At 31.8% G+C, this 22,056-nt stretch overlaps 6 protein-coding genes across 7 annotated transcripts; 4 read left to right on the top strand and 2 right to left on the bottom strand.

The window, feature by feature from the left end:
• Window positions 1-80: 80 nt before the first annotated feature.
• On the bottom strand, window positions 81-4,552 carry LOC125049306. The gene is made up of 6 exons (XM_047648457.1): window positions 4,277-4,552; window positions 4,000-4,208; window positions 3,642-3,930; window positions 3,054-3,247; window positions 1,609-1,826; window positions 81-1,535 (listed from the first exon to the last, which is right to left on the bottom strand). Exons 1-6 carry the CDS (start codon window positions 4,396-4,398, stop codon window positions 444-446), a joined length of 2,124 nt encoding a protein of 707 aa, XP_047504413.1. The 5' UTR covers window positions 4,399-4,552; the 3' UTR covers window positions 81-443.
• LOC125049350 (transmembrane emp24 domain-containing protein 1-like) lies at window positions 1,982-3,083 on the top strand. Its single transcript, XM_047648572.1, has one exon. The coding sequence runs from the start codon at window positions 2,056-2,058 to the stop codon at window positions 2,764-2,766; it is 711 nt and encodes a 236-aa protein (XP_047504528.1). The 5' UTR covers window positions 1,982-2,055; the 3' UTR covers window positions 2,767-3,083.
• Window positions 4,553-8,195: 3,643 nt separating the features above from the next.
• LOC125049366 (40S ribosomal protein S29) lies at window positions 8,196-9,039 on the top strand. The gene is made up of 3 exons (XM_047648592.1): window positions 8,196-8,357; window positions 8,436-8,535; window positions 8,993-9,039. The coding sequence occupies exons 1-3, from the start codon at window positions 8,296-8,298 to the stop codon at window positions 8,999-9,001; spliced, it is 171 nt and encodes a 56-aa protein (XP_047504548.1). The 5' UTR covers window positions 8,196-8,295; the 3' UTR covers window positions 9,002-9,039.
• A 128-nt stretch (window positions 9,040-9,167) lies between these two features.
• On the bottom strand, window positions 9,168-16,464 carry LOC125049348 (integumentary mucin A.1-like). Of its 2 annotated transcripts, XM_047648540.1 has the most exons (7): window positions 16,231-16,462; window positions 12,760-12,934; window positions 11,604-11,884; window positions 11,072-11,245; window positions 10,341-10,529; window positions 9,525-9,703; window positions 9,168-9,296 (listed from the first exon to the last, which is right to left on the bottom strand). In XM_047648540.1, exons 1-7 carry the CDS (start codon window positions 16,280-16,282, stop codon window positions 9,285-9,287), a joined length of 1,062 nt encoding a protein of 353 aa, XP_047504496.1. In that variant the 5' UTR covers window positions 16,283-16,462; the 3' UTR covers window positions 9,168-9,284. The 2 variants fall into 2 exon arrangements, with proteins under 2 accessions (XP_047504496.1, XP_047504486.1); XM_047648530.1 differs by lacking the exon at window positions 9,168-9,296 and having other exon boundaries at window positions 9,367-9,703; window positions 16,231-16,464.
• On the top strand, window positions 13,607-15,535 carry LOC125049358 (NADH dehydrogenase [ubiquinone] 1 alpha subcomplex subunit 8-like). The gene has a single exon (XM_047648580.1). It carries the CDS (start codon window positions 13,622-13,624, stop codon window positions 14,288-14,290), a length of 669 nt encoding a protein of 222 aa, XP_047504536.1. The 5' UTR covers window positions 13,607-13,621; the 3' UTR covers window positions 14,291-15,535.
• Window positions 16,465-19,455: 2,991 nt separating the features above from the next.
• On the top strand, window positions 19,456-21,637 carry LOC125049349 (DNA-directed RNA polymerases I and III subunit RPAC1). Its single transcript, XM_047648556.1, has 6 exons — window positions 19,456-19,699; window positions 19,906-20,206; window positions 20,280-20,399; window positions 20,483-20,665; window positions 21,088-21,315; window positions 21,505-21,637. The coding sequence occupies exons 1-6, from the start codon at window positions 19,646-19,648 to the stop codon at window positions 21,612-21,614; spliced, it is 996 nt and encodes a 331-aa protein (XP_047504512.1). The 5' UTR covers window positions 19,456-19,645; the 3' UTR covers window positions 21,615-21,637.
• The last annotated feature ends 419 nt before the right edge of the window (window positions 21,638-22,056 follow it).

Here is a 22,056-nt window from a genome sequence, read left to right as displayed (position 1 = left end):
TACCTAAATCGACAAATAAAGTTGACCTAAACTTGACTGCTATATATGTCAAAATATATTTTATAAAGGAACAAGTAAAATTCAGTAAAAAATATAATTTATTAAAAAAATATGGTGATTCCTTTTGTAAAAGAGATAAACTTCTATAACAATATATAAATATTTATCTTTAGTGGATATAACAACCATGCTTTGTTAAATTGAGGTACTTTCACCTTATATAAAACTAATTTCAAAATATTAACCATACAACCACCACTTTAAATGACAAAAGATCACAAATTATTGCACATTGTCAGTGCTATCTTAATCATATCGAAGCAAATAAATATAAATTACCTTACACCAAAAAAGATTACATTGGAATGTTAACTTACTTGGAATGAGAATACTTAAAATTTTGAGATTAAAAAAATACTACAAATTAATTTATATTAAGTTTCTTAAAGTGGATTTGGAATTTCTTCTGGTCCACTCTTCTTTATTACTTTTAATCTGTCTTTACTTGGTTTCACAGTGTCGGACATAATTTCTTCTTCAATTGGAATGTGATTAGGGGCAACTTTTTTGGCTTCCTTCTTATTTTCTTTACTTAATTTTGGTTTACCTTTGACATTTTCAGACGGTATGGCTTCTGATACCTTATTTTCTGGTAGTTTTACTTGAGCTTTTGAAGGTTCACCTTTATTTTCTTTACCTGGTGAAGAAGCTGCAGCCTTGCCTGTTGGTTTAGTTTCAGATTTTTGTGTAGTTGGTTTGGTTTCAGGTTTTTGTGTAGTTGGTTTGGTTTCAGGTTTTTGTGTAGTTGGTTTAGTTTCAGATTTTTGTGTAGTTGGTTTGGTTTCAGGTTTTTGTGTAGTTGGTTTGGTTTCAGGTTTTTGTGTAGTTGGTTTCGTTTCAGGTTTTTGTGTAGTTGGTTTGGTTTCAGGTTTTTGTGTAGTTGGTTCGGTTTCAGGTTTTTGTGTAGTTGGTTTGGTTTCAGGTTTTTGTGTAGTTGGTTTCGTTTCAGGTTTTTGTGTAGTTGGTTTGGTTTCAGGTTTTTGTGTAGTTGGTTTCGTTTCAGGTTTTTGCGTAGTTGGTTTGATTTCAGGTTTTTGAGTAGTTGGTTTGGTTTCAGGTTTTTGTGTAGTTGGTTTGGTTTCAGGGGTCTGTGTAGTTGATTTGGTTTCTGGTTGTGTCTGTTTTAATTCAGGTTTCCGGGTAGGTGGTTGGGTTTGAGATTTCTGTGAAGTTGCCTTCTGTGCTGGTTTTGGAGTTTCTTTAACAGAAGGCTTAGCTTGTTTAGTAGACATCTGTTCCTCAGGTCTCCGGCCCTTATATGCTTGTTTTAAAAACAGAGGTATATCAACAGCTCCAATAAAATCTTGAGAGTGTGGGGATCCCAATACGAGCTTGTCATTATAGACTATGGCATCACTGATATGGACCACACTCTTATCAGTATTGTAGAATGATGCAACAATATTTCCATTCCAGTCAGTTATAATCAGTCCTGATATGTCAGTAAGACCTGATACGCTTGCAAATGAACCAATCTGTGGACATACTGTTTCTAAAGCTGTATTGCTTTAATTGTAAATAAAATATAAAAATAGAACAAATACTTACATAGTACACTATTTCTTCCAAAATGGGATGTGGAAATTTTTGGTTCAGGTATGAAAAAGGCAGTTTTATAAGATGTGCTATGCGAGATATAAACTTTCTTAAGTGTGGAGTGCCCGATAGACTCCTTGTTATTATTGGTGTATCAATATCAGATACTGCAAACATTGCAATTTGTACACCAGATCCATCTGGTAGTGCCCGTAGATTATCAGGAGTACCTTAAGCAAATACATATATGCTGATTATTTCATCATTATATTATGGTTAGTATTCGGTTTAATGCATAGCTATGTGTAATATTCATAAGGTTTGTATAATATTTGTTCACCATTATTAATCTTTAAGAACACTTGTGTAAACATTCTTAATAGACAGAGAAGTATTGGAAAAAACAGGCTTTTAAAGAATTGAGTTTCAATCAATTTGTAAGCAACATTTTTATACAAAATGTATCTATTACCAATTGGAGTAATTATTTGCCATTTTTACTTTATAAAAACACAAGAGATATTTGAATCGGATGTGAATATGAGAGTTGATGCAGGAACTAGAACATGCATTTTCGAAAAAGGCAAATCTGGACAAATTATGGAGTTTTTTTATCAAGTTCTGGATGGTCAACATGGAGATTTGGATATATCAGTGGATGTCTTTAGTCCAAATGGTGATAAAATTATTTCTGACCATAAGAAGTCGCAAAATTCCATAATAATGGATTTGGAACATGAAGGTGATTATATTTTCTGCTTAGACAATACACATAGTTTAATGAATTCAAAACTTGTCTTTGTATATGTGGTGATAGAAGAAAAAAATAAAAAAGAAGATAGTGATGTGAGTGTTATTGGGGAAGATGAAGAGGAACATAAAGATGAGGCAATTGTTGAATGGTTTGGTGTAGATGAAAATGATGAAACATATGTTATACCAGTGTCAGTCATTATAGACTCTGTAGCACGTACGCTTAACTATGTGATACGAGCGCGCCATATGTTAGATATCTACAGTGCAACAAAAACCCGAGATGGATACCTAGCATTAGAAGACACATTTATCGTTGATGTGTGGTCAGCATGTCAGATTACTCTTATGATTTTTGTTGGGACTTTGCAAGTCTATATGATAAAAAATTTATTTAATGGACATAGTAGAATTTAGATAAATAATTCTTTTGAACTATTGAGGTAAAAGAAATAAATAGTTTTTCAAATAGCAACAGCATATTCTTTTAAAGTCTAAGTTGCGTGGATACATTTCTTGGTCATAATAATTAATATAACGCTAATGATAAGTCTAATGACATTTTAATGTCAAATATTTAAAAAAATACTGTTACTAAGTATAATTGATAATGATAAACATGCATATAATGTGTCTTGGAATTTGAACTTGCTCATTAATAATGTATAAACATACATTATGATAATGAAATCGCATAAATATACCTGGTAGTCCATCTACAAAAACTTCAGTCTTTCCCTTCTTTGGTCCACTTATGTAGTGCTTTAAGAGACGGTAATTAAATGTTTCAGATACAACTACAAAACTCTCATCTGGAGATAATACTACTCCATTTGCAAACCAAATATTGTCCACCAATACTTTCGTTTTCTTTGATTCAGAATTGTAATAAAATAATCTGTTGAACACAATAATTTTGGTTTAGTATATATATTTGTCTCTTGCTTAACTAAATAAAGTAAAAATTTGAGTGAGTTTTAGGTTTTAAAGTAAAAATTTGAGGCTTTATATATTTTATACAGAACATTAAAAAAATGGTTATATCATTTTGATCCATATATAAGCAAACTACCTTCACTGTCACTACAAATCTGGCTAATGTGCCAGACACATTGGTTGTAATTGCAGATCAGATTTAACTAATTCCTTATAATGAAAACCATTGTCAAAATATCCTTTGGTACACAACTGGCATTTAAGTGGTCCATATACGGGTTAAGAGTTGGATGTCTAGCTGTTAATCAAATAACACCTAAATTTTTATTATATAAATAATAACAAGTGGGTATTACCTTCCTGATGGATCTGATAAACTAGAAAATACTCCATCATTTAAAAAGAAATCACTGCTAGAATCTGTAAAGTATATTCCACCTTTTTTATCAACAACTAAAGAATTGAACACCCTTGGTATCTTGCCTTCAATGGGTTTATCTGCCGACACCAATACTTGTTTTTTATCAGTCTTAAGATCAACTTTCCAGATGCCATAGTAGGCATCAGCTACATACATTAATCCATTTTTTTCATCAATTGAAAAACCAAGAGGACGACCACAAATATGTTCTTGGGATAATCCAGCTAGAATTAAATGGATATTATAATTAAAATAACTTACATTGTCAATACCAAGATTTAAAAAGTACTTACTACAAGGTTTACCAATTTTGGTAATAAAAGTAACATGTCCACCTGGTGAGCACTTGACAATCTCACCAGTGCCTAGAGACGTGTAAAGTTCGCCATTCCATATTTGGAAATTCTCAGGACCCACTATTTTGTGTTCATATAACTTTTCAGCATTATTTAACGCAGTGTTTAGAGTCAGTTCACCAGTCCGTTCTCTTGTTGGAACTGATCTAAAAACAATTACTATTAATATATCCTATTATTATTATTTTCGGTTTAAAGGTTATGTTATACTTACTGTATGCTGGAAAACTTTGTATAAGGCGGCAAATTGGGCACTATAAGGACTAAAGTTACAAAAAAAGCAAAATAAACGATTAACTTTAATATTCTTTTTAAAGAAAATACAATGAAACCCATTGTAAAAGATTTTTTAAATAATTTCTAGATAAACAGTTATGCGGAGCAGTGTGCGGTCAATGATCTTGAATTACTTTAAAAGAGTATTAAGTATTAACCATTAAAAACCCAAAAAAATACTTGTAGTCAGCCAATCAGTACTCACACTGTCAACAATGAAGTGTCAGTGTCACTAAATTTTACTTGCGCCACCTGGGGGTCTAGCCAAGATGGCTTAACAGTAGTGTATGTAGAAAGTCGAAAACTAAATTTGTATGAAAATGACAGCTCGTGTCGACAGTCGGTAGCCTAGGCCCTAAAGGCGTGAGTCGGGATACAATAAGCGACGCCATGACAGTGCTACGAAAAGACATACATTAACGCTTACGCTATTCGGTAGCCAACGGCCTATTAATGTTTCGGCAGTGTAGAAAAAACGGTGTTTCTCCGCCATGTTTTAGCGTGATCTCAAAAGCTGCTGTTTGCAATAATTTAGTACAACTATTGCCATCTTTAATGGCTACCGTTTTAAAAACATGTCATATTTTGGACGTTTTAACGAAATGGTTTTAATTTGTTATCTGTCTTTTTTAACGTTCTCGAGTTATTATAATAATTTAAACTAGAGTTAATATTTTTAAGTTAAGAGTTTTAGTTTTTCTATGAATCAATGCGAGGATAACATAATAGACACAGATAAATATGAAAATATCAAGAAAATCAGCAAATTAGTAGAGGTAAATCCTAGTTATATTGGATATCTTTTATTGATATTTATATTGCATGTAAGTTCATGAAATTGTTCTTTAATTTGAAAAATACATATACCATTTAATATTGCATATATTATGTAATCACAAAGTAAAATGATTGTACATTTTATTTGTATATTTCAGATGGGAAAGCAGTCACTAATGAACATAATTAGAAGTTCTAAATATATTTTATAGTAATTATAATAGAAGCTAATGATATAATACTGATTTAAATTAATCAAATAGAGTGGATTTATACTTTATGAACTTTGGAAATATAAAATCTAGTGAGCAATACTAAGTAATGGTAAGCAGATATTTTGTTTACTTATTTACTAAGTCAATATACTAGAGAAGTTATTATAATATTGTTAATGAATGAGAAGTTTAAATTCAAGTCCCTTGGGAGTTACTGACATTGTGTGACAAATTAAGTATATTTTTAAGTTTAGAATTAAGTAAAGAGTTTTAATATTAAAGTTACCTATTGAAAAAACCTTGGACCGATCTTACAGTTTAGTTTATCAGTTTTCTATTTGATCAAAGTACTAACTAAAATATTTTCTTTTCAGAAAAAGAGAAGCTAATAAGACAACTAAAAATATTTAAAAAAACCACAAATGGACAAGTTTTATTAAAGTCATATCTTTTAATTAATTTAAGTGGTCTATTATGTACCTGAAAATGAATTTGATGATGGGGAATGAAGCATTTTATGAATAATGTAAAAAATAAGACAAGTTGAGTATGAAATAATGGTTGGTTAAGTAACATTACCTCATGAACAGGAAACAGTAACTGAAACTATGTTCTTCCACATTTAATCTTAATAAGTTCAGCAGTTTGAATGTTAATGTTATAACATTAACATTCAAACTATATTATTATAAACAAACTGCATTTGTAGATTTTGGGAAGAATTATATCTTTACTATAACTATTATTATTTACAATTGTTGTGTTAAGGAAACATCACTATTTTTTTAATCACCCAGGATGTATTCATAGTAACTGTAGGTATCATAGTAATTTTATGAAATCATCACAATATTTAACGTTAGGTTTTATGAATTGAACAATTTTTTGTATATAACAGCACACAAACAAGATATTGACATTGCTGCAAATTAACACTTACATTTATTAGTTAATTATCTACATATATAAATATGAATACATCTACATTAGGTAGTAATGCATTGAATTTGGTGCACCTGTGTGTGTTCAGTGGTAATGTCTGTATTGTTTAATAAGTTTTTACATATGCTTATTTTTCTATATAGACTGCATTATGTTAAGGAAGATATTTGGTGTCTTATTGTAATAAAAAATAACCATAACTGAAACATTTTTATTTTGCTACCTGTTTGTTTAATATTCCTAACTATTAGTAGGTACGGGTCATTCATATATGTATTATCTGTATATTCTTGTAAAATAAACTAATATTGTTAACCACTTTAATGGCTTTTCCTACTAAAGAAGACATAGGTAAATTCCCAAAAATAAAACTGACAAATACATAACATACAATGTTTATTCATTTCTTACTTAAACAGATTTTGCATTTATATATTAACTAGTAGCAAATCACTGATATAACTTATAATTTCATACCAGACTAAGTTTCTATTTTATAATTTTTATTAATCCCTCTTTTCATTTCATTGAGTACTTGCTGCTTTTCAATTCTCACTTTCTAAAAGTATAAATTTATTATAAACAATCAACCTTTATGACTCTAACTTAAACTGAAATTGTTTGTTGGACATAAACAGAGATAATTCCAACTAGTAGCAAATCACTAATAAAATCTACACTTATATATAAATCTGCTTGCAAATTGACATTAAAAATATTCAAGCACAAACACCAAATCTAATTAAAGCTTAAATCAAACTCTAATTTCAGTGTTCACACTAGTCTACGTTTTTTTTCTATCGTTTTTTAATTCCTTGGACTTTATCAACTTCTAGTCAACCTTATTTTCACTCTTTATTTATCAATCCACAGTACTATTTCTATTGTTTCTTCTAAGCGGTAACAAAATATGTTGCTTTTTCATTTTGCAGATTAGTTGTGAGGTCAAATCCTAAAAATATCAAAGTATGAGTACTACTAATTATTATATATCGCGATTATGCAATTTCAAAATATTGTATTTATTTGTAGCCTTAAATTTCTGAGAAAACATGTAACAAACCATAATTAATTTAAACATGCAATTAAAATTCATATATTCACTTTGCACCTTCCGTAAATTCCACTTAAATCGAAAATTTATAAATTAATTTATATAATGCAGCTTCCAATTGCAAATTTACAAAAATATTGTAAAGTTTTAACTTCTATTTGTTTATAAAAGTGACATTAGGAATACATTTAATCCAGAGACAATATGACGGAATAAGGTGCTACGAACAGCAGCTCGCATCTACGCTGTCGACTTTGCGGTAATGTACATGTGTTCGACATGCCTCTTGGCTACGAACGAAGCGTTTTCGACAGTACAATTACGCAAAAGCGGTAGTGTATGTAGAATACTTTTCGACACCAATATGGCTAGACCCCCTGTACTGTACATAGTAAAACAATGCCTCGCCTTGACATTAATTTATATATTACTAGCTGACCCGGCAAACGTCGTTTTCCCATGTATATTATTTCTAGGAAACATTTTTAGTTCAATAAAAATAACTATCTACTATAATACAAAACATAGATAGTAGCCGATTTTCAGACCTACTGAATATGCATATAAAATTTGATAAAAATCGGTCAAGCCGTTTCAGAGGAGTAAAGTAACTAACATTGTGAGTTGTGACACGAGAATTTTATATATAAGATATGTCATTAAACATTGCTACATTGAAATGAGAAATCTCAACAAAACCTGTAACGTTGTAGCTAGTTTAGTGTTTTAATACATGATGCTTTTACCTTTTTTAAAGGACATGGAAGTTCATGCATTGCACCTGTCTAAACTAAAATTCTAGTATATTGTCTCTGTGGTCTAGTTTCAACGTTCGGATGTCACAGTGCTGTAGATGTCAAAGTCATTGAATTATATTTATACCCTTTGACAATTTTTCTTTCCGCTGCGAAGCTCGCCATTTTAAACGCGTTTTGAGTTCTAGCTTGCTAGAAATTGCAGACAACTAAAATGGGTCACGCAAATATATGGTACTCCCACCCCCGTAAATACGGCCAGGGTTCTCGCTCATGGTATGTACGTCATGATTAATATCACTCCATTTACACAATACTGAATTGGTTATACTTAACACGTGTTGTGCATTTCAGCCGCGCCTGCTCCAACAAACATGGTCTCATCCGTAAATATGGATTAAACATTTGCAGACAATGTTTCAGAGAATATGCTCATGATATCGGATTCAAGAAGGTATGTTATTTTCTGTTGTTTCTAGTTACATTCAGTTTTTTACTACAATTATAAGTTATTTCCTATAGTAGTGTTAGCTATGAATAAAATTCGACGTACTTATTTTTTATTCAACTTATTCATGTGATAATATTAATTCGGATGCTCAACCAAGTCTCTGGGTCTTGGCGTGAATTTCTGGATCTATCTCGTCAATCATCTTCCTACAAAGACGAGAGCTCGGTTTTCTGTGCCTGGTACACGTTAGCTTTTAAGTGTAGGACATGCTGGTCTCATCACAATAAATTTCTTCGATGTGCAAGCAAACATTTGCTGCTAATATTGAATATAACATGGTTCTTAACTTAACTCTATGTATCAAAATATTTAACGATACAAATGAAATGTAACTGGTGGTTAAACTTTTCTGTACCATAATTCTTATTATTATACCTAACTAAAATTTGTATTGTTTCAGCTGGACTAAATGTTTGGAGAATAGGTAAATAAATTTATAAAAACCCATTCAATCTTTTATTTATAAGTACTTACACACTATGGTGTGTTCTATCCTAACAAATGTTTTGTGATTTAAAGTATTTGTGTAGTTATAGAATTTGAAAACTTATGAACTACTAATTTCAAAAACAAACTAGAGAATATTATTAATGTTTATTTATTCAAGTTATTTCAGGAGTATAAAAATAATAAATTATATAAAAATATTTACATCACAACCTTAATCCTAAGTCCACTGACTTAATGTAGCTTCACCCAAATCTCTGAAAACAATTTGAATATTTTAAGATGTTTTATGCATTACATAATTTTAATATCTCAGTTTTCATATTTTTTATTACTGATATATCTGTACAACTAGTTACTTAGCTCCAAGTCCTGGATTACAATCTTGATAAATTATACGATTAGGTTTCTTAATAATACTGTGAAAAATAATATATAAAAAAAATAATCTATATTCAGTATTCTCTTAAATTGATGAGTTTTACCTGGGCTGCTCCTGCTAGTAATGAAAGGAAGCTACGTTGTGGTGGTCGGCAATGTTTCTTGCCACCTTCTGCACAACACAAGTTAGGGAAACAGTCGACACTGGAGCTGCAACTCTGTGGGAAGGAGTCGAATTTTGGCGGCGGAGAACATTGGAGATACGACTCTAACATACGGATAGCTGAAATAAATGTATTTGATTGAATACGAAAACCTGTACAGTGTTTTTCATTGAAATTTTTATATTAGGTTTTTCAATATGATTGAAGATGATAAATCAGGTCATGGTTACAATTATGCTACATTGAAACTGATCACTCTTTTAAGATCCACAGGCTCTATTACAGCCTGTAATCTGTAAATAAAAAGCTAGGTACTCAATATTTACGTCGGTGTGAAATTCCAAAATTGTGTGTTCTTGTTGGCAATGACAAGTATTATCTAGAAAGTATTTTTACTAGGCGTTAAAAAATGACCATGACTTAAGAGGCTCGTCTAAACAATTTGTTAACTTAGCCTTACTGTCTACATTATTTTTTCTCTACGAACCTTGACCAATAATAATCGGATTAATTTAAACCTTTTCATTTAACGTTACTAATTTTAACATAAATTTAGTTATAATTTTAATTAAAGTACGAAAATGAGGTAGACCATACCAATTGATGGCATTCTGTAACTTTTTCAGTTATTACTTTCAAAATAACCTTAATAAAATTATTTTGATATCTCAGTTTCGAACTCTGGACCATTGTTATAATCTCAATTTTAGTAAACAGAATGTCTAGATAAATGGATAATGTTATTAAAGATCATACGCGCATCTATTCTGTTGGCTACTGGTACTAAATCAAGCCGAGCTCTTGCTGTACGGCAGTAAGACCGGCTACCGTCAGGACAACAGACACGAGGCCAGCAATCGGCGTCAGTTTTGCAAGATTGCACCTCAAATAGTAACTCGCCAAGTGGTGCCGCCGGGCATTCTCGTGGAATTACACCTAGGATCGCTGTAAAAATATAACAATTAAATGACGATATATTTACTTCTATTATGTATTAATTGATATATATGTTAACGTAAAATTGTAAACACCGTTAGATTGTAATCAATCTCGCGAGATTATAAACTGTCGAAAGATTGTGAACCTCAGCTTACTGCTTACAATTTAACGTATTATTATTCGGTAGATTGTACTACACTAACTTAGTTATAATTCAAACTTCTTTGGTCAATTACAGATTAATTTTACTTTCCAACAATTTCATATAACTACCGAATAATAATACATTAAATTGTAAGCAGTTCGTTGAGGTTCACAATCTTTCGACAGTTTATAATCTCGCGAGATAGATTACTATCTAACGGTGTTTACAATTTTACGGTGATATATACATTATTTAGGTACTCTTATTAACTTACAATATAAGACAGCGAACTTTATTCTTTAGGTATGTACCTAATATAACAAACATGACAACAACACGACAACGGAAAATAAATGTTAAACAGTAAGTGAATATTAATGAATTAAGATATTATCAGTATTACGTTGGTGTGATTGTTCCTTGATTGTGGGCCGTGGGGCAGGGAGGCCTTTCACACACTGGCCTTGACAGCAAACCTCGTCAGCGCCAGTTAATCTACACTGAGAGTTGTTCTCGCAGATAATAGGAAACAACACATTTGGCACTGATTTGGGGCAGACGAATTTTTGCGTTTTGCCTGTGAACAATTTGTTTCCGAATTATTAAATGCATACTTAGGATTATCAGTCAATCCGTCCGTAATACATATTACATATATAGCTTATTGAACGTCAGAATTTACGAAAATAATAAATAAGAATAATATGGCAGTAAGTGGAATTAAATTTAAATTAACAGTCAACAGCCTAGGCAAGTAATGAAACGTTATCGATCTAAGTCATCTAGCCTAGCTGCAGTTTAATCAACTGGCTAACCACCTTTCAGGCCGCGAGTTAATCGGCTAGGCTGTTAATTGAACGCCTAATTAAGCTAGTTGGCTGCGACATATACACTGTCTTATATTTCTTTGATAGCAGGTAAAATAATGCAATCACCTTTTTTAAGTGGGGCACTAGGTTTTGGCGTAGTCTGTATCGGCAAGATTTGCAAGAAAGGCCTCGGTGGTTCCGTAGAAGTTGTGGTGGGCTTCGGCGTCGTGGTGGTTGTTGTAGAACTGGTTGTACTCGGAGTTGTAGTTGTTGTGGTAGTAGTGGTGCTTGTGGTTGGAGTGGTTGTGGTAGTTGGAGTGGTTGTGGTAGTTGGAGTGGTTGTTGTGATTGTGGAAGTGCTCGTGATTGGGCTTATTAGCTCTACATTACTGCTTGTCTCGATGCTTCTAAAATATTATAGTACTACATTTTATTCAAGCGAAAGCAAGCGACATTATATGTCTTAATAAAATCTAAATCTAATCTAATCTAAAATGAAGATTTTTCAATTAGCAAGAATCGTTATGACATAAATAGAATAGTATTACAATGTTATATCAACGTTATTTATAAAGGCATTGAAACTTTTAGATAAAACCTTTTAATTATTAATTTTAAGTGTTACGTTGTTATTTCTGACCTTCTATGTTATTTGTCATTTAATATACAAATGTAGTTGATAATTTGTAATTAGGTAGGTACGTTGCAAAATAAGTTGTACCTAACTATTAATATAAATTATAATCTGTCTCAGTAATATAAGCTGTTTATAGAATCGCTTTAATATAGCTTAAAAATTATAACAACCCGCCACACTAGATTTCAAACTACACTTAATTAGGTATTAAATAATAATATACTAGGCAAATGGCCTTAACCCAGGTTCATGCTAAATGCCCTGACCATTCACTTTTATTTTATTATTTTAAACAAGCTAAATACTACTTAAGGCATGTAGTAAGCGCAGGCGTACGAAATATACTTCTAATCTAGATGTTATCTAACTACAGATGAAATACTTGATATTTTTAAATACATAATTCCTTTAACAAACTCAAGATTCGAATTATATTTTTAAGCTCAATGATCAGCCTTTATCTTCCAATCCGAAACAATACTTGTTTCGCTAGGTATCAAACACGGAAGTTCCGGTTTTTATTACGATCAACGCTCACCGTGAACCACAGTGACAGAAATAGTTTTTTTTTGTACAGTGGCTTCTGTCTGACCGTATTAGAATCGCAAAGATATCATGCGTTTAATCAACTTATTTTGAAGTTACCGTGTCAAGTCTGCTGTCTGCCTGTTTTCGCCTTTCGAACAAAATCCTTTACAACATAAGTGCTGCTTTCCCATAACGCTACTGCATTCTGTGTTTTTCTTGCAGGGAAGAGGAAACAGGTCTAACCAGCCGCTGCTTATTCGTACCTTTGGACACTGCAGCGACTGTGAATAACCTGAAAGTTAAAATCAATTGTTTTCAAACTCTAAGCCGCTTGCGTAGTAAGTATAAAAAATTAAGCTTATATGTAAATGCAGTGTATTTCATATTATATACGAGTATATTCCAAACATCATATATTTGGTTTTCATTTCGTTTCGCCGTTCAAGACGTAAATTACGAATTTATGTACGATTTGAAATTAAACAAAAACTAGTAAAAGTAACCAAGTCGATAATTCTTATTGGGAAATCCATTATAGGCACAAATAAAAATCTTTATACATATATAGGGACTTAATCAAAACTCCAGCTTTAGTAAGTAGTCGAATTTAGATCACTTATAAATGAATTAAATAGGTTATGTTAAAAACTGCTTAGTGACGAAGGAGGTCTATCTATACTAAAACTCTTATTTCTTGAAGTTTACCATATCATACATAATGCTATATCTACAGTATATGTTACAAGCTATCTTTTCAAAAATATATGATAATTTTGGTAAACATAAATGTTAAATAACAATAATAGTAATGTTTTGCTTATTGTGAAGCGGAATATGTATGAGATAGGCACTTAACAATGCTTTCTTTAAAATTGATCAGCCCAATATTAACATACATTTCAAACCGACTTGTGTACAAAGCTATATATTTAAATAAATCAACCTTTATACACATAGTTGGCCCCACAGATAAGTAGGTATGTTATTTTGGCAAAGGAGATCTTATATGTTTGGCTGTCTAAAGTCGATATATTATCATAAGTCAAAGAGATCCAAACCATATTCGTTTTCGTTACATATTATAGTAATTAGAACAAATATAAAAATGGTTATAACAAAAAATGTTACTCTTCCCGAATTTACAGCATTAAATGTTCAAGAAGTTGATTTATCAACGGCCACGCTTATGTCTGCCGGACCCTACCTCGGCAAGGACTGTGAAGGCATCAACAACGAATTTATGCTGTGCCGGTACGAATCCCAAGACCCCAGGGCTTGTTTGGACCTTGGCAAAAAAGTGACCTCTTGCACTATGCAATTCTTCAAAAAAGTCAAAAGTAAATGTCAACATGAGTTCAATCAATATGCTCATTGTATCGATAAAAGCTCCGGGGACTATTCGTTCGCTAAATGTCGAAAGACACAGGCGGTGTTTGACAGATGCATGCAGGAAAAGTTGGGTTTGCAGAGACCTGACTTTGGATACTTTTGTCGTGCCCGTGTTCACGATAGTAAAAGCTTACCGCCTGCACCGCGTGAATCCTGTCCCTGCCACTCGCAGGTACCTGACCCTACTCCGTCGTTGCCAGATTGTAAACCTCGCCCAGCGGCTCGCTTTTCCAGCCGCTTTCATTGGATTACGGAGTAGACTTTCACACAATTTTGAATAATCTTTTTCTGTTCAAATCATTCTAAAATTGTAATGCTCGAAAGTATCTATTGTTTTTACCCAAAAATTAAAAGTGATTTTCCACGGAGTATCCACTGGGGATTCAGTATTAAAATCTACTCTATATGAAGAGAGATCTTGTCTATAATGAAGAAATTGCCAGCAACCGCAGAACCAATCTGTTTGGACGTTGCAACAAAGACGCAATATTATTTATGCATCGTCTTAAACGGAATCTTAATCTTTAATTATGTATGATGTAAATGTAACGTTACAATTACAAAATGTTTACCGATGAACTTTTACGTGTTGTATTTCGCAAACCCTTGCACTTGAAAGAGCTTTATGTAACATGATAACCCAGATATTTCAGGAACAAAAAATGTCGCCATTCCATACAAGGTAATAAGTTGTTGCGTATACGTAACTGGCTCTCGACTCCAAAGACACCGGTAGGTAACAGGAAAACATATAAATGAAATGGAAAGTTACTTTAGTTCCTACTTAAATAATTATGATGTAATAAGAATGTGCAGAACTTTTAATGTAATATTTTGTGGTACGGGTTGGTTTTGGTGTTCGTTAATATGTTTGCATTATCAATTTGATTATCTTTAACTGTAATTAAGTTTTTTAAATATTTATTGTACCATAACAAATGGGACACTAATAAAAACCTGTAACTTGAAAATCTAATGGTAATTAGCAACATACAGAATCGAAACTTAGATATCTATGTCAAAAACGTATTGCATTTTGACCTACTGGTTTTTTTTTTGAGTCTTACCACATGAGATGAAACCATTAACGCTACAACCTTTTTAGGTCTGATCCTCAGATTTCTGTATCTGTTTCATGATCATTTGTTAATTTAATAGGCAAGTAGGTCATCAGTCTCCTGTGAATGACACACGTCTTCCACTGTTTCCACTAAGGCCAGCCGGTTTCCTCACGATGTTTTTCTTCACCGTTAGTGCGAATGTTAAATGCGCACATACACAAACTCCAGTAGGGCACGGCCGGGAATCGAACCTACGACCTGAGGATGAGAGTTACACGCTGAAGCCACTAGGCCAACACTGCTCTCTTACCGATGAAATAATAGTAGTAAAGGTAGGCGTTTTATTTGGAGTAGAATAATGGAAAAGAAAAATAATATATTTTCTAGGGTGATACTTTTTAGACTAAGCTTCTAAACTAAAAATGAAATTTGAAATAATCTAAGCAAAAGTTGGCTCGTCTAGGAATTTTAAGAAGAAGTAGATATATTTACGAGGGATGTATGCACACCTATGTAAACGATATTTCCATACGATATAAGTTCATTGTAGTAAAACAGTAATGAAATAGTTTATTAATTAAATTATTTTGTAACTCTGCTTAACAAATTTAGGTCTGTCGGATTAATTCTGAAATGTGGCGTTACAATAGGGTGGCAGGGCTGGGAAAATGCCACTGGCCCCCGACCAATAGATATTATGTTCTATGGATGTGAAGTCTCCAATACGCATTGGGCTGGCGTGAGGACTACAGACCATTCCCTCTCGCCAAGAGAGGAGGCCTATGGCCATTAGTGGGACATATACAACGTGTAATTGAGTACGCTGAAAATTTAGAAGTTTATTAAAATTAAACTGAGTATAACGTGACGATTTTTACTGATAGGGCCCCATCAAAAGAATTGGCCACGGGCCCCAGATGGTATAGTTACGCAACTGAATGCACAAATATTGCAGCACCTACCCTAATGATAACTTGCATCTAAGGTAGATCTCACAGATATTTGCAATAAATTAGATTTAAAAGGCAACCCATAAAGTCTACGTATTTAAGTTTAAAATATCAATGCCTAATTTAGTACGATTGAGTAATCCAAGTTTTAAGAGAAATAAATTCAACTACCTGTTACATAAACTTACCCGTTTCGATACATCCGAGCAATAAAAAAACTGATACAGCCTTAATAATCATTTTGAACACTAGCACTAGAACGCATTACCATCAACTTTACCGACAGACGAAGACTGGCGAATGGTGCCGAAAGCGTTGCATAAGTACTTGGACTGTTGATACAGATTATCATTTGGCGGACAAACACTTTCGCTGCACTTATTGCCACAAAGTACTCGCCCTCTTTATAGAACCAAGTGAGGTATTTACACTACGCGCTCGAAGCTTGGGCATAAGCTATATAGCATACGGATGGATTTCCTAAGATCCAATGCAACTATTTAAACAAAGTAAAGAGATAAATTATTTTATAAGGCGCGGATCAGTATCCCTGACAGAGCATTTTTTTTATTTATTTAGGACATTATCCTAAGCTCTTAATATAAATGTTGACGTATTTAATACCAAGTAGTTTACTTAATAGTCCGCTGAAGTAATTGTGTTGTTTAATAAGTTAATGTTAAATGTGTAGTTTTTGTATCGTTATTAAAACTTTTAAGGCCATTTTAATAGTAGCGACCTTCGCTTTAAAAGGAGAGCGTTATAAATCATTTAGGCTTTATACACTTTTAAATGTGTATATTCTATATTTATAATTACATTTATTATTAAAATTATATTGTAATTACTTGCGTGACTGTCCTATTTAATATAATTTAGTCCATCGATTATTAGGTGTCATTACGAATTAAAGAATTGAGTTCAATGGTTTTGGAAAAGAGCTCAAATAATAAATAAATAATATTTATTATTCACAAGATAACGCGGGTGATCTTAAGTGGAACTTAAGTTTATTTCTGCTGTAGAGTGTGCTCGGTGAGAAAGAAGTGAAACGCTCGGTAGTCAAGAACAAAGAAAATAAAACGAAAAAGTAAACGAAACTGTTTCCTTAAAATTATAGTACTTACATCTAAACAAAAGATCCGCGAAAACAATAAAGTTACCAATGACGTTGGTGGCCACTTTATTTACTATAACACGAGTTAAGTTCAGTGGTGTTTGTTGGAGGGATATTCAAATGTAAGTTAAATGAAACTCTTCAAGTGTGCGATGATTGCTAACATTTGGTTTGCGCTTCTAATTATTAACTAAAATATTTAAATGTAATTTAAATAATGTTAGGTTACATAGGTACACGCATCTCTCGAATTATGAGGTTTATGAAGGAATTATATACCTAAATATAATTAAATCACGTGTTGAAAAGTAATATTAAACTATTACAATGTATAGCATTAATTGAACCATTTTATTTTTAGTGCTTACAAATAAGTTGCGGTTGTTTATACTGTGTTAGTTGTTACCTAATAGAAATTAACACCCTGATATGTTAAATCGTTTCATATCATCTAATAAAAATGTAATTATGAAAATAGTTATCAAAAAAGGAAATCAGGGTATGGCTCATCGTAGGTGTCGCTTCGAAACCTTCCAATTTGTGTAAAGAACTAGTTTAGTAAGATCAATTAGGTATGTAGTTTATAGATAAGCATAAATTTCACAAATATATTATGCTAATTGCTATATTCGTGATGAATATAAACCCATATTATTTTGGATGTAATAAACAATGCATACATGCATATCGTAAATTTACACTTATTATATCATATAGGTAAATCTGAATAATATTATAATAAATATTATCTATATTATAAAGCTGAAAATGTTATATGGTTGAACGCCCTAAGCTCCGGAACTACTAAATCGAATTGAAAAATATTTTTGTATCCTTTTAGTTTAGTACTAATGTAACCAATAGGAGCGGCACAGCAATGGTAAATGTTTTATTTTTTTGTAATAGGAGGCAAACGGGCAGGAGGATCACCTGATGTTAAGTGATACCGCCGGCCGCCCATGGACACTCACATTGTCAGAAGGCTCGCAAGCGCGTTGCTGACTTTTTAAGAATCGGTACGCTCTTTTCTTGAAGGACCCAGAAAATAATTCAGTGGGCAGCTGGTTTCACATAGTGGTGGTGCGCAGCAAATGTAAAAATGGAATTTTGCAAAAACGGGTGAAAACCCCGTTTCGTGCGCTAGAAACGGTTAGATACGCCAGTTGACTATGTCGATAATATGACGCCGATGGAATTGTTCCTTTTAAATAAGTCTGTAAAAATGTCCGCGATAGCATACCTTTATCTTTAAAGTTGATTTGACACTATAAGCCCTTTTGGTAAGTAATCAAATCTGTTACAAAATGATGCTTTATTTTTATTAAATCTAATTATCAAATCAAATCAAAATCAATTTTTATATTATTCCTCCGCAACATAATAATGGTGTACCTATATTAATGATGCATGAGCAATTGCGGGCGAGCAGGCGGTCAACAGCTAGTTACGTAATATTCATTAATTCGCAAGAAAAGAAAGAATAAGGTAAATGTGTGTACTCTAAACCAGTAAACAATGACAATATTATTTATGGTTTCTTGTTTACGTTTTGGAAATGCATATTTTGCCGTTGAGCTTCTGTTGCTGATGTCAGATAAATTGTGGTGTTGAAAAACATTTTTGATGATCAAACTTGTAAAATCCTATAGGTACTCGGATTTTTAATTCCGTAGAATTCTGACATTTCATAAGTGTCCACCGAAAAAGGAACAAATTAGACCCATTTGAAGGCAATAAAAAATAAAAGGTAAATCTAAATATTTACTTAGTCAAGTGACCTAATACAGAAATAACAAATATTTAAATATCACGAACAATATATCCAATTAACTTTAATCTACTAATTCCAGGTTTAGTAAACCTTTTTAAAAAATAAAATGTATCTATACTTTTGCGTTTTTTTACTGTTTGCGATGAAAAGGAACGTAATTATCACTCTCCGTAAAACCACTTTTAATGTGGACCACCGCACTTAATAAAATGGATACATTCACTAACAATTAAAATGTATGAATAGACTCAGATGTTCAGACTCGTATTGAAATTGAAAAATGTGCCTGGCCAAAAGGTATGTCATCTCTGACATGTCAAAAAATGATAGCTGTCAGAATTCTACGGAATTAAAACAATGTAAAGTGAAGACTGAAGATAATAATATGAGCTCAGTCAGTATTCCATATTATATTGTGGATGTTTCAATGTGACAATTTGTATCTTATGTCGAGCGACAAGAAGGTACCACAGGGCACAGAACATGCTCAAGTTCCATATACTCTTGGTAGTTGGTATAGTCGAAAGACTTTAGCGTTGCTGGGTATTAAATTAATATTAAAAAAACAATTAGATGTTTAGAATTTTTTTATCAATGTTTTCCACATGAATTAGGATTTTGGAATGTTGTTTTGAGTTTCTACCCTTTTTAAAGTTTTTGTGTGTCTCTCCTGTTAAAATCTATCCTTAATAAAATCATTTTATAGACGCTGAAAATGCCAAAGTTAGATGAAAAGCCCCGGGTTTTCCTAGAAGAATTTCGTGTTAAGGTTAGGTTATATTATGTTCATTAATAATATTGAAGTTTTTAAAAATTTGCTAGCATTGGATCTTATCTCATCTCTGATATAACTTAAATAAAACTATATAAGTGCTGCGATAGAAGATAAATGTTACAGAGCCATCTTATATTTTTTTTCGAATAATTTTATATATTTATATCCTTAAACAACTATTTGTAAATATTGCTTTGCAGAACGCTGCTGAAGATTACGGATTAGCTGATGATAAATGGGACTTTAGTAAGTTTAAAGAAAGGTTTCGTATTGTCATTATAAAAATGGATAATCTGGAAATGGAATTTGATTTAATTGGTATACAGCCAGCATTTGCAAATGCTTTCCGTAGAATTATGCTAAGTGAAGTCCCTAGTATGGCTATAGAAAAAGTGATGATTAAAAATAATACATCAATAATTCAAGATGAAATATTAGCCCATAGATTAGGCTTAATACCTCTAAAAGCTGACCCAAGACTATTTGAATATCGTCCTGAAGGTTAGTTGTTTTATTATTGATGAATGCATATTCACACAAGGTTAAATATTTAATATTTTTGCTTTCCTTTTAGGTGCAACTGAGGGGACTGAGTTTGATACATTAGAGTTTTCATTGAAAGTAAAATGCACTCTCAATAAGACACAAACAAAGGACTCATTCAGGCCCGAAGATTTATATGAAAACCATAGTGGTATAATTTACCTTAAGCTTTATACCATTTGATGGACAAATTACATCAGTATATATCAACTAAGTATATTTTTTTTGTTTTAGTATATTCTTCACAAATGAAATGGCTTTCTATAGGAAATCAAGGTTCTGTTCACAAAGACAATGATGTTGGGCCAGTACATGGGGATATATTGATATCAAAAATGAGACCAGGCCATGAGTTAGATCTTCATCTTGTTGCAATTAAGGGGATTGGAAGGGATCATGCTAAGTTCTCTCCAGTTGGTTAGTAATTTCATTAATTTTCTCCAATCATCAACCTGCTATGAATGGACTGACAAGACTGACTTTATTTTACATAGCACACCATCATAGTCACATTTCTTTTACTAATTTGTACTTGGCTTCGGCAAAATATGCAAACACTCACTTAATTTGTAGTATTCCTGTATTGTTTACTACTAGTTATTTCCCACATTGTTAATATTTTTCAGTGATTTCAATAACTTTTAGTTGTTGGATGATAGGAATAAGTTATTATTTCTATTTTATTTTTTACCAATTTTGTTTGTTGCTTTAAATCCCTGCTAATTTGATAGAATAATTAAATGGTAAATCCATTTAATTAATGTTATTTAAAAACAGAAATCATAATTAGGTTATGAAAATGTTAAAATTCAGTTTAATTGACTTGAACTTTTTTTTAGCTACAGCAACTTACAGACTGCTTCCAGAAATAACCTTAACACAGGAGGTTAATGGTGGTGATGCAACACTACTACAAAGTTGTTTTTCACCTGGAGTAATAGGAATTGATTCTAATGGTTGTGCATATGTAAAGGATGCTCGATATGATAGTTGTAGTAGAAATGTGTACAGATATGATTCAATTAAAAATTCTGTAATATTAAGCAGAATTAGGGATCATTTTATATGTAAGTATTAAACTTGTGCTTTTCTATTGGCTTTTTTAAGCAAATTTTTAGTTAAAAAAGGAAAAGCTTCAAAAATTGGTAATCACAATTGTGTTATATTCATCATACTTGAATGGAATACTACAATATTTCAAAGTTATTCTAACTTAATTGCCCTATTATATTTAGTTAATACTATTTTCTTTTCAGTCAATGTCGAGTCTGTTGGAGCAATGGCACCTCATGTAATCTTTACTGAATCAATTAAAATACTAAGAGATAAATGTAAAACATTATTGGATGAGTTATCCAATTTTTAATTATTAAAGACAAAAATTTGATACATTTTGTAGTTTTTATTCTATTTGTGCATATGAATATCCTAATTATTGTAAAATCATATTTATACCCAATACTTAATATCCGCACTAAGTAGCTTATGTCTATGATTAATTTAACCTATACTAAACTCTGGCTTTCAATAAATATTGACAAATATTTAATGCATACAGATTAAAATGCTTTAATTTCATAGTTTTTAAAAATAAATGAACATTTTAAATAATATTTCCAACCTTATAAGAAAAACAGATATTTACAAATGGATTGGAATTAAAAAAATATATAAACAACAATGTACACATAAATATATGAAGTAAAGTAAGTTCAGCTCAGTTAGGTATTTAGTATGGTTCTAAACCCATCTTGGGTATTGGCCTCCTCCAGCTTTGTTTACTGATAATTTTGATATTACCTGACCAG

Source organism: Pieris napi, chromosome 1 (genome assembly GCF_905475465.1).
Source record: "Pieris napi chromosome 1, ilPieNapi1.2, whole genome shotgun sequence".
Lineage (NCBI taxonomy): Eukaryota > Metazoa > Arthropoda > Insecta > Lepidoptera > Pieridae > Pieris > Pieris napi.
This window is presented reverse-complemented; position numbering and strand designations above follow the sequence as displayed.